The 12,806-nt window shown below is 34.8% G+C and overlaps 1 protein-coding gene across 4 annotated transcripts; it reads right to left on the minus strand.

Annotated features, from left to right (window-relative positions):
- Positions 1-8,858: 8,858 nt before the first annotated feature.
- On the minus strand, positions 8,859-12,094 carry LOC103933121 (protein indeterminate-domain 7). 4 transcript variants are annotated; one of them, XM_009342772.3, is made up of 4 exons: positions 11,892-12,094; positions 11,102-11,270; positions 10,595-10,991; positions 8,859-10,092 (listed from the first exon to the last, which is right to left on the minus strand). In XM_009342772.3, exons 2-4 carry the CDS (start codon positions 11,253-11,255, stop codon positions 9,090-9,092), a joined length of 1,554 nt encoding a protein of 517 aa, XP_009341047.1. In that variant the 5' UTR covers positions 11,256-11,270; positions 11,892-12,094; the 3' UTR covers positions 8,859-9,089. The 4 variants fall into 4 exon arrangements, with proteins under 4 accessions (XP_009341047.1, XP_009341046.1, XP_048443172.1 ...); XM_009342771.3 differs by having other exon boundaries at positions 11,102-11,273; XM_048587215.1 differs by lacking the exon at positions 11,892-12,094 and adding an exon at positions 11,622-11,885 and having other exon boundaries at positions 11,102-11,273.
- Between the last annotated feature and the right edge of the window lie 712 nt (positions 12,095-12,806).

Genomic DNA, 12,806 nt, shown 5'->3' on the forward strand with positions numbered 1-12,806 from the left:
ATATATTGATGAGCTATAAGTCCAGTCATATAGGTTACATTAGGTGGCTCTGACTGACATATTATTTTATATTGATTTCACTTGGCTTACATCTTTTAGTGCTGAAATGTATGACATGGCATGCTTCAGTTTTTACTAACCTTGTGCATTGGTTTTCGTATGTATATACGTAGTATTATTTTCTGGAAATTATATGGGTTTTACGGCGAGAGGTTATAACGTTTTCAAAAGGTTTTTATTAAAACTTTATTTTCAGACCCACTCACCCTTGTTTTTGCGCCCCTCCAGGTTCTAGTAGCAGAGTTTTAGTACCGACGAGGACTATTGGCAAATCTTGGTGTAGACGATTATCATCGATGGTATAATTCTCACCCCTACTTTACTGTATTGTACTTATGCTTTGACATCACGTGTGAATTGGGCTCATTCCTACTAATAGTGCACTCTGGTATTTAGGCACTTTAGGATTAAATTTATTCATATTCTCCACATCAATACACTTTCTGGCTTTGTCACATTTCAGGTGTCGCCATCACAGCTCGATTCAGAGTCTTAGTGGACATCCCGGGTTGGGGTGTGTCACATTTTTAATTTGCTAAATGTACATATGCTAATTATATGCATGTATTTTATGTTTTAAAATATGTTAATAATTATGTGGGTACATTATTTTTTTGCTATAATTTTTGTGAAGAACAATATTACTCTAAAATTGATTTTTAAGTATTTATTATCTTTTCAAAATATTATTTGAATTTGTTTAAATTTCATAATTGGTTGGACATTAAATGCATAAATGCATAAGTTAAATCTCTTAAATGAGGTTAAGGACCTCAATCAAAATATTTAAACAAACAAGATTTCAGTGTAACAATTAGGTTGATTAAAGACCGGAACCAAAATGACCATTTGATATATATTTTAATATCATTTTGTAGCGTTCGTTTCGATGTATTTTAACGATCCGAAACCTTTACATTTTAGTACATCATTCATAGATCAGCTTTATAAAGATTGGACAAATCCAAAAGTATTATTAAGACATCATTTGTAGTGGAGAAAATAGATGAATAAGACTATAAAGAAACACTGATTTTAATTTATCTACCATTTGATTTTGGATTTAATCAAATTTTTTTGTAGAAATAATCTTTGAGGAAAAACCTAAAACATAGATTGTTCGTATAAATCTATATATCCACATCGGATTTAGTTGATTTTTCAAAAAATGGGGACTAGTTGTGGGACTAATTCCACATTAAACTTTAATGATCCGAACAGTCTATTTTGTAAGTCTCGATTTATAAATCATCTACGTAATAATTTAATTCAATCCGAGACCATTTGCCCAATTAATTGTCACAGTGAAATTTCATTGTTTCATAATACATAGTGTTCGTCAATTTCTTCGAATTCAATTAGATGCCTCAAATATTTCTGATTTGACTAATATTTTGCAAGGATGATCTATGAGGTGCAACTTGAAAAATAGGTAGTTCAAATTGTTGAAGTTCGATGTCGTGTGGACTCCACAACTAATCCCCATTTAAAAAAAAAAAAAAAAATCCCTTTCAATAAAACCAGCTCCAACCCTTAGGTTAAAACCTAAAGTTTTTAACCCAGAAACGATTTTACTGATCTAACCCTTTTAGGTTAAATTTTAGTCTGGGATTATTAAAATATGAATTTAGGATAATATTTTTTTTCTTAAAGTAACTTTTAAAAAAGAAAATTATGTAGACTATTCTAATTTAATTTTGTATATGAACATTTTAACTAAAAATATTTAGATTTCGATAAATTATTGAAAAATCACTAAACCTGACACCATGAAACTTGTAGAACACTATGAAAGAATATGAAACACATGAAAGAATTTTTAAAATTATTTTAGTCATTGAATTTAAATTTGGACTGTTAGATTTTTTTTTACCATTAGATTTGATCAAATTAGATCTTAGCAGTTGGATTTAATGAATTTATAAATATACACCTAAAAAAATACATATATATGGTGGACTAGCCCAATAACTAGGGGGAATTCTTGCTTAAATTTGTCTCAAAAATGAGTTTTGAGTTAAAACTCATATTTGGCTTAAAAATTGAAGCAAGTTTGAATAAGTTAAAATTCATAGTTTGCTGCAGCTTTTTTTGTTGCCACTAGGGGTGGGCACTTAGAACCGAAAACTGAAACTGAAACACGAATCAAATTGAATCGCACTGAACGGTTTGGTTTTGCAGTTTTGAAATGGTTTCAGTTTTGAAACCGAACCACAACATAGAAAACAGTTTGGTTTCGACTTTGGCTTTTGAAAACCGCACCGAAACCGAACCGCACCGCAAATATTAATTAATATTTATTAAATGTCCATATTAGATTTCATGTTTTAATTGGTTGTTTATTAGAATCTATACACTTAGTATGGACTCAACCACACTTGAATGTCATCATTCATCACTTTCTTTCGTTCATTAACTTGAAGGACCCTTGTTATTTTATACCATCACACACACACACACACACACATATGTGCAAGGGTGGACTAATCTTGTTATCAAGAGTCGAACAATGATCTAATAAAGTCCACTCATTTGAGGCATGATATCACATATTCTAGTATGAAAGTTTCGCTCACGTTTCATGAATTCAAAGTTATTGAACTTGTTTTATGTTATACCTTGTATGGGACATCCATTTGTTGCACAAACATATTTTAACATCACAACTGCATGCAACATGCTAATTGTTTACTTAATCAATGTCTTTTTCCTATAGCTACTGGGAAATGCTTATTAATATGTTAAATTGCAAATTGTACATTTTTTCTTAAAAACCAAACCGAAACCGTTTGAAACTGCACTGAACCAAACCAAACGGTTTGGTTTCATTTTGGTTTTGGTTTCAAAACCGCACCGAACCGAACCGTAAAAAATTTTGATTTCGGTTTCGGTTTCACTCAAAACCGCATCGAACCAAACCGTGTCCACCCCTAGTTGCCCCCACATCTTATATATTTTTTATTTTCTAGCTAAGCTGAATCCACCAGACAAAAAGCATGCACCAAAGCATCCAAATTATGGAGAAGGATTATCTCCCCTCTTTTTTCCCTTCCCTTCTCTCTCTTCCTATTTGAACGATCACGATTAAGCCACGTCAACATCTTATATTAATTTTTTATAAAAAGAGAAAGACAAAATAAAGAGTGTGAGAAAAGAAGATGAAATGAGATAGAAAGAGGAAGGGAGAGAATCATAATCCTAGATTATATAAACACTAGCTGCTTAGCTGGGGCGCCAGTGAGGGCAGCTTTCAACCAAAAAACAAAAAAGCTAAGCTATAGGCAACAGCCTTAGGCATGAGACCGAGGCCCACCTTCCCTACCTATTTAGTGAAATAACAAACATTCTCTACTGCATTTCTCATGCTCACAGCAAACATGAAAATGGAATTAATGTTGGTATATGTGTCCTCCTCTCTCTCCCCTCTCTCCCTCTCTCCCCCTACCAATTTTTATAAAATATACATTTTGAAGTACTGCATGAGGAGGTTAAAGAGAAAGTTAGAGAATAAATGGATCACATAACAAATCTTTCTATAAGTTTTTGAAATACTAGAAATTTGATAGAAACTTGTTTTTTTTTTAATAATAAGATGAATAAGATAAATAAGATAAGTAAATTACAACTCTAAAATTTGTTTAAATAATCTTAAAAAAAATTAGTTTCGAACAAAAAAAAAGCCAAAATGGAAAATTACAAAAATTTCAAAATCAACTTTAAACCTTAAAAGTGAGTATTAACCTACTAAACATTATTTAAATGATAAAATTCATCTTGTGCTATATATATAGTTGTGTGTTGGACTCGTCTAATCATTTCTTTTCCAAAACAGTATCTTAAATGGAAACAGACACCAAAAACTTAAAAATTATCTATTCATCGTAGAATCACTACTCACACCAAAATTTCTTTTCTAATAAACTCTTATATTATGCTAGTCACTTTTCTGAAGTGTCAAATCTGAAATAAAAAATGACACATTTTATTGTATCCCTAAACCCTAAATCATGTTGACGAGACGAGTCTAACTCCGGGTTCGTAGGGGAGGGCTTAAGATTTATGGTTCGTGGACTTAAGAGTGTTATAACCATAACCATATATACATATTATGAGTTTGAACTATAATTTTAGGTAAGTGTATAACAATCGTACTGAAAAACTTGTCTCGTTGCACCTCATTGCCATGTTGATGCTAACCATGCCTAGATAAGTGGGAATTGGGAGGAATTTTTTGTTAATCTAAATATGTTTACTTTTTGAAAACCAATGAATAGACAAGTACCAATTAGACCACTCTCAAAGTAGGCTCAGACACATCTATACATGCAAAACACTGTCTACAAATTGACCTAAACAATTTACAACGACCTTTAGGGATGAGAATCTCTTAGGTTTACACCTTTTGATTTTATAAAAATCTACTTTATCTGATGATAGGCTAATCATATCTTAATTGATTACTCAACTCAACACATAAAATATTAATTCTCTCTCTCTCTCTCTCTTCTCTGGGGGTCGCACGTGGACACACACAAAGGAACACCAGTAAGATTCATATGAGCGCCGCATGAACCTTGAGCCTCTGGGGAAGTTGTATCAGGAGGCAGTCAATCGTGGCTGGTTTGTTAACAAGCCACTTAAAAAGAAGCACTAATTTATCATGCACTTATAAATATATACCACAAACCAGAAAAGGGAAATATTTAATTTCTTTGAATTATTATCTTAATAATGGCCATACATAATTAAGGCTTGCATTGAAAATATTTTCCTTGATTGATATGTGCTTACGTACAAAGATTATTGAGGTTAATTAATATAAGCACTGATCATAAGTTCTAATTATTAACTGGCTGTTGCTATCTAACACAATACAATATATATCATCTGGCAATAAAAGATCATGAAGGTAAAGTCTGCAGGCTACACTTATATAGAATATAAGCCTGCAGGTCACATCAATTTTTCAATTTCTTTCCACTTTTTGACGAAATATTCTCTCAATTATACTATGTAGAAAGGAAAAAAAAAACCGTATGAATTGATCCCACTAATGTAACTGCTGAACTTTAAATCATAACACTCAAAGTTTCTTGGCGAGTCCTGTCAATCGTTTATATTTCTTACTTGTCATGTTAAGAAAAAAAATCAAATATCACTTTTCTTATATTTACGAAGAAGTAAATATAATGACATATTGATTTTCTACGTTAGGACATAAATATGATTATTTTTGTGTGTAGTTTGCTAATTTGTAATTTATTTATTTTTAAATTCATGCATATCCAAAAACCAATTCTCAACTTCTCTAATTTTCTTCAGAGATCATTCGTTGGTTTCCTCCTTCCTAAGATTTTGTTAAATGAAACTTTGATGGATCTGTTCTAAATGAGTCGGCTGTTGCAAGTTTCAATATTCGTTTTCAGATGGGTTCTCCCATAATTGCTAGAGCTAAACCTCTTGGTTCTACAAATTAATGTGCTTTTAACCAGCTGCATCGCTCCGTCTAGGCCTTCCTCAAGCAGTTAGGGCTGGTTACTAGAAAATTGTAGTGGAATGAGACTCAAAGATTTTGATTGATTGTGTGAATGGTGTTTACTCAATTCCTTGGAAAATTGTAGTGGAATGGGGACATCCATAAACTTTCTCATAATTTTGAGTGTATTAGCTTGTTTATGTTTATCGGGATGCCAACTTTTTGGCTTATAAATTTGCTGTTATAGGGCACTCTATTGTTTCCTCATTGTATTATAAGGAATGCCGTACACTTTGATAATTGTGTTGTACTGGTTGCCAAAGGTACTATGTAGAAATATGTGTGTGTGTGTGTGTGTGTGTAAATGAATGAATAAATATTTTAGACATCATGCGGGTGAAAATTACTATTTGATGAAGATAAACTATAAAATTAAAGAAAAAATAATTTGTATATTTAGCAAGAGAAATGCTAAGGAAACTCTCGTAAAGTGAAATTCTCTGACATCTTACATTTTAACGTCAATTTACATGTTAATATTATAAAATATTATGCCAAAAACATGAGACGATGTATGTGGAGAGCCCCACTTTCTAGCATTTCTCATTTTGCAAAGAGTGATGTTCCCTCGGGATTGAATCCCACTTGCATTGCACCCACAACAGGTGTCAAACAGCATCTCTCTTTTGTGTGTTGATATGAGCAGCACAGCAGCAGCAGCAATATCTAAACCAAACGAAAGCTAAGTTGCTCAGGTTTTACATGTTACATGTACAAACCCTTTCTGCCTCTCACATTTTTCGAATCTTTCTGTATTGGAGAATCCAATGCTTTTTTGTACCCATAATCCGTATATCCCCCCTCCCTTACCTTTTCCTAACATGCATATATGCGCATATTCAAAGTCTCCTACTTTAATTAAAATAATTAGATGCATCGTTAGAGAGAGAACCAAGACGTAAGGGAGGTGCCGACCATATCATCTGTAATTAAAGCACATCTCACAAGATATACAATTCCTTAACTGTATTTTGGTCAGACGCTACACTAATCTCACTTGTTGTGAGAGCTCGCTCAAGCAGCCTTACCAAAGCTTTTTTTTTTTTTTTTTCTCTCTTCTTGATTTCTCAGAAGTGCTCTTGTGGGTTAACATGCATTGAGGAATAAGGATTAAGCTAATCAACATATAATTTGTACACCTTTGAATCATTAATTAATATAAACTTAAGTATATGATCCAATGATTAAGACAAATAATTCCTACTTTTTACAAATTTTGAAGTTGGTCCACAAATTGGACCACCATGATTTTGGGGTTAGTGGCTAGTATAGTTTATTATTTTGCCTTTAGTGGTGAGTACCAACAAAATATGGGAGAGTGAAATTTAACATATAAGAAAAGTATACATACCTACTCAATCTCTGCATGGTACTCTTGTTTAGCAAAGTAAATAGCTAGCTTAGTAACAAGAAAGTGACTCGATGCACTAATTTCAAGTCTAACTCACACTAATTTGTAGTCAAACCAACTTTTTATTCAACATCTTGTTTTTAATATTTGTGGAACCCATATAAGATTAACTGATTAAGACTAATTTAAGAAAGTTAATAAGGAAAAATGGTTAGCTCCATTCCATCGCATGGATTAATTTTCCTAAACATTTGCATTTAATGAATTCTTGATAAGAGCAAGAATCATTTGTAAGTAAGAGGTTTTAAGTTCAATTTTCACCAAAGACGAATTTGAACCACATGATTGCTAGCGCCCATTGTGAGGCTTAGCCCACTCCCCCACCCACTCCTTACTGTAAATAATATTGTTTAGTTAAAAAAAAAAAAAAAGGACTATGTACGTATTCATAAATATCGTAATATGACAGGAAAGGCTAACAATATATACATAATTCAACGTGTAAATTGGGGTTAATCATGCACGCTAATGGTTGATTCGTTATGGATAAAAAAACTTGGTCCTTTGAGAATTAAAACCCTAAACCCTAAGAAAAAACAATAAAGTTTTCAGCAATAAATCCTTAAATTGTGCCTGACATGAATGGAATGGGAAGTAAAGGATGTTCTTATTCAGATCAAATATAAGACATCAGCGTTTTGGATTTTTCTTCAATACGGCTTCATCACATTTTATAATTGAAAATAGAAGATCTAAACAGTTGTGAAAATCAAATCTAATGGCTAAAATGCGCGTATCACTGAAAGATATATAGAAGCCACACACTATGTTCATTTTAGGCTTATTTTTAGTTACGTCTCCTGAAACTCTATTTTTATCTCACTTTGCCCTTTGTAACTCAAAAGTCATCATTTTACTCTCTAAAACCTAAAATTCGTTCCACTTTGACAAGTGGTCTTTGTTTTGTTTCTGAAACATATAGTTCGCCTCATAAAACATATGTGGGACCAACACCCAATAAAACTATGTCACATGTGCAATAAATTTGATTATAAATATCCATTATGTGTTAACAATGGAGAATATTAAGTTTAAAAGAGAAGAGATTAAAAAAAAAAAAAATTGATTAGCCTGACGCACCTAAACCAAACCCACATAAGAAATTAATAGATCTAAGGCAATGTGGAGTGAATTTTGAGTTCTATAGAGACACCATTCAAGTTTCAAGGGCCAAAATGGGATCAAAATCGAGTTCCAGGGGGCAAAGTGAATCGAATTTTGAGTTTTAATGAATAAAGTGATGATTTCTGAGTTACAAGGAGCAAAGAGATTAAAATCAAGTTTTAGGGGACGTAGCTAAAAATAAGCCTTAATTTTATAGTAAATTACCAATAAAACTAAGGTTAGGAATAGGAAAATTCTAAATACAATAATGTATAAATATCGTTTAACGATTAGATGTGACGGATTGAACTTTTCTTCCTAAGGTATGGACTAGTAGATCATCAATGTATCCATACACTGTCGTAGGGTAGAAACCCTAGGAAATGATAGACTTAAAAATCGAGGGCCGAGATTCGAAGTGATCATAAACCCCTTTTTTTTTTATCGATGGGAAGTAAACTTACTATTGTACATACTAGGAGTATACTATTAATTTGGCTTTAGACAAGTTGATTATATAGTTGTGCGATGCTCCTTCTGCCTCGGAATTAAATCGTCACTCCCGCAGTTTAATTTAGTTTAATGTGGATTATCACTTATATACAAAAAAAGATAGTTTAATATGAAACATTATATTATTGTTTTGACAAAACCTAAACCCTAGCATAAGTAGAAGCACATAATATGATGAATTACAATTAAAAAAAAAAAGAAAAAAAGAAAACTGAAGCAAAAGCAATAGTTACGTACTTCGTAAAGAAAGCCACATGAGCCATCAAAATGTTGGCATTTCGTCAAGTTTGATCACGAGGCCTTTAATTCCCTTTGGGAAGAAGATTGAGTCTTGAGAGAGTAATTAACAAAGAGAAAATTGACTATATAATTAACAACCCAAAATTATATTTAAGTAAAAAACAAAAATAGATGTCTGGTCATGATCCGTATGTAAGAGCTTAGCTCAGCCAATAGCTAGCTAGCTTAACCTTGCCAAGGTTTTTGGTGGTCACGGGAAGCAGTATTAGCAACAGCGGCAGCAGCATTAGCACTTCTGACACAGTTTCCAATACCAGCAATGTTCAGAATGTCACTGTGAGACAGTGCTCTCAGTCCCAAGAAATCTCGGGTCAAACCTTCACCGTTTGCACCACCGTCGTCGCTACCACTTCTGTTGAAATGGGTCGAATTGGTCGAGTCTTTTTTTGCATTGTTCAAAATATTAGGGAGGGAGCCGAAAGCCTCCAGCTCAAAAGCAGCCCCTTCGAACCCAGTTCCGGAAGACAGAGAGTTCATCATATCATGGAGCAGAGACGCTTGATGATGTTGGTTTTGATGGTGATGATGAACACCTGAGACTGCAGGACCAGTTGTGCTATTAGTAGCATTGGCCCCTGCTGCTGCAAAAGCAGACACGTGACCACTGAACTCAGACATGTGACCCTGGCTGTGCTGGTGGACCCTCACCATGGGCTGTGGTGATGCAGAGGCTGCAGCTGCTGCTGTAGTAGTACTATGCTTGCTGCTCATGGTTGCACCCATCTGAGCTGCCTTCTGTAGCAATGCAGTGGCTGACATGTGAGGGGAAGGTGCAGGGTGGAAGGGTGGGAGTGTGGGGCCCAAGCTGCTAGGGCTAGGGTTAGGGTTTTGTGATGTGCCATTGTGGGAATCATCGAGGGATAAATCCTGGTGGTGGGTTGGGGAGAAGAGTGAGGAGGATGAGGAGAGGTCAATGGTGCAGTTTGGTGGGCCCAACCAAGGTGGTAAATCTGGCCTTAGGGTTGTAAAACTCTGCTGCTCTTTTTTCAGTGAAAATCCATGAATGTCTTGATTAAATTGGTGCCCTAATTGCACTTGGTTAAGATTCATCTGTTGTTGTTGCTGAGAGATGAGAAGATGATGTGGGTTGTTTGCTGAGGTGATGGCTCTTGCACTCTCTTCTGCTAAAGCATCACAGAAGGCTCTGTGAGTGATGAAACTATCCCTCCTGTTGTGATGAAAATCCCCAAAAGCAGACAAAACACAAGCAAACAAAAGCAAAAAACCATGTTATAAAAGTGCTTTTGCATAAAAATACATTTTTTGCTGAGAGAAATGTATTGACTTCCTTCCCACACACTCCCTCTTTTGCTCTCATTTCTTTCTGTTTTGATTCATTTTTTTCTCTTTCAGATATCCAAACATAGGACAAGACTGTCCACATCAGGCCAGGTGCATTAAAATGTTTCAATCTTGGTTCACTCAATGAACCAAATAAAGAATGTAACTTGATTAGTACCCAAGTAACTTATTTGAATTAAATTTACAATTTTGAATTCTGGATTTCTGAGAAATCATCTTTTCTAATGACCCATTAATTCGTAGATGAAGATATGTGTCTGATTAGCTATTGCTTGGATTAATTACTAATTAAGAGAGTGTTCTTGCACTTTCTCATGAATGTAAATGCTTGGAAAGATGAGGAATTTGAGGGTAATTAATCAGTTTACCTCGAGAATAGGGTTCCACAGTCACATCTGTACTCCCTAGTGCCACAGGTTTTGGAATGAGCTTTCCAATCCGATTGAACCGCATACCTCTTCGAGCACTTGTCACATTTCCACTTCTTCTCACCGTGCTTTCTGCAAAAGTGCTTCTTGATCCCAGTCAGGTCCCCAAGAGCCCTTGAAGGGTCATGGTGGACACAGCTGGCTTCTGGGCACACATAAACCTTCTTCCTCACCTCCTTGCTTGTTCTTTGCTTGAGCTTCCATGGCAGGTTGTGCCCTCTTCTGTGAAGCTGCAGATTCTGGTCTCTCTGAAACCCTTTGTTGCAGATCTCACAGATGAACCTGTTTGTTGCCATGAGTGTCTTGGGGGACAAGGCTATCACTTCTGCATCTGGGTCTGATCCAGAAAATCAAACAAAACATCCAGAAATTAAAGAAAAGATAGAGATTAAGAGGTGATTAATATTAGGCTTTGATAATAATTTGTGATTAATTAATTAATTATACCTGGATTGCCTGGTAAATTTCTCTTCTTTTTGAGAGCGGGTTGAGCTTGCGGTGGTGTGGTAAAAAACTGCTGAGAAAAGTTGGTGCCAATTTCATTTCTGTTGCCAGATGAGACGCTAGCAGCTTCACCTGATGCTGAAGTTAGATTGGACATGTTCTCATCCACCAGCTGCTGTGAGTATTGTTGTTGGAAGAGCATCATTTTTTGTTGGGTATCAAAATTCTTGGATTAATAGAAAGCTGGCATCTCTAGGTACCCCTATATACATGTGTGTGTGTGTGTGTGTGTGTAAATACATATGGATCTTGATTTCTCTGATTGATGGTGAGGAGAGTCCAGGATCTGATTAAAAGACAACAAAACCAGGAAAACAACTAGGGAGAGGGAGGAGAGAGAGAGAGAGAGAGAGAGAGAGAGAGAGAGAAGAAAACCTAAGATGCAAAAATGATGTTTGAAGTTGTAGTCTTTCAAACAAATAACACCCACTATGCACACACTCACACCTTGATTGTTTCTTACATATATTTGTTTGGCACCGACCCAAGAGACAATTTTTGTTTTTCTGAAGGTTGAGAGAGAGAGAGAGAGAGAGGAGCAGCGAAACCAGATCCTGTATGTCTAGGTAGGTAGCTACTTTTCTTTCCTTCAATATAGTTCAGTAGCCATCTTCTTGAAAACACCAAGAAAATCCAAACTATGGCCACACGATTATATATGAACACAAAAGATAAAAACTGAGAGAGAGAGAGAGAGAGAGAGAGAGAGAGATGTGGATGATAAGAGAGATACCTCTGTAATCCGGAAGCCACGGTCCAAAACAACAAACTCACAAAAACCACAACCGAAGGGGAAGCCAACCCTACGGCCAAACCTCTGACGTCTACACTTTCTGTCTTTTCCTCTGTTCTCTTTCACACAAACCCCAGAAAGAAAATAAAAATCTCTCCTCCCTCTCTCTCAAGTCACTCACTTCTTTATTATTTGTATGCACAACGAAATGCTTTTTTTAAAGTTTGTATTTTTTTAGAACTAAAAACCCTTTAAACTAATCAACTACTATGCTCTCCAACCTTTCCCTTCTATCTCTTATAAATAAAGTAAGCAGGAGAAAAAGAAAGCATAAAAAGCAACCTTGTAAAAAGGAGTATCATTTGTATATTTATATATACATATATATGAGAGAGAGAGAGAGAGAGAGAGAGAGATTGATTTTGAAATCTATGTTTTACATCATGGGCAGTAGACCCTTTTATCCCAAACTTTCTACAATTACAGTGGTATGATTGAACCATTGATTAATTTGTATCAGGGAATGGCTTAAAAAGCTCTTTCAGCTTTTTATTTATTTATTTACTCTAATTTTCTATTTATCACTTAAACTATTACTTACCAAGATAAAAGATGGTTGAATATATACATGTCTGTCATTTTTGCATGGTTCGAAGAATAAAAAATATATAAGATCGATGCAGATTTGATCAGATTATGAATCTCCCCTCCAAGCTAAAGCTAATACACAGCTGCTATTGGCCGCCTGTTTTGCTTTATCGTAAGATGCACTACGCATATTGTCACAAGAGCCGTAAAACGATGGCTAGGCTACTAAACTAAAAAAATTCTCATGAGTTAAAAACTGATTGGACTAATTCAAGCAAAGAGCTTGGAAGAATGATCCTATAGCTATAGAAAGGCATAACTGTTGAC

The sequence above is a fragment of a genome, unplaced genomic scaffold (genome assembly GCF_019419815.1).
Source record: "Pyrus x bretschneideri cultivar Hongxiangsu unplaced genomic scaffold, Pyrus_bretschneideri_v1 Contig26, whole genome shotgun sequence".
Taxonomy (NCBI): domain Eukaryota; kingdom Viridiplantae; phylum Streptophyta; class Magnoliopsida; order Rosales; family Rosaceae; genus Pyrus; species Pyrus x bretschneideri.

What these genes read in the sequence shown, in the direction of transcription:
- LOC103933121 (XM_009342770.3), bottom strand. Translation starts at nt 11,303, where the DNA reads ATGATGCTCTTCCAACAACAATACTCACAGCAGCTGGTGGATGAGAAC. An exon ending in AAATTTACCAGGCAATCCAG is followed by an intron (nt 10,992 to 11,101) that starts GTATAATTAATT and finishes TTTCTGGATCAG; the next exon opens with ACCCAGATGCAGAAGTGATA. An exon ending in TGTGGAACCCTATTCTCGAG is followed by an intron (nt 10,093 to 10,594) that starts GTAAACTGATTA and finishes TCATCACAACAG; the next exon opens with GAGGGATAGTTTCATCACTC.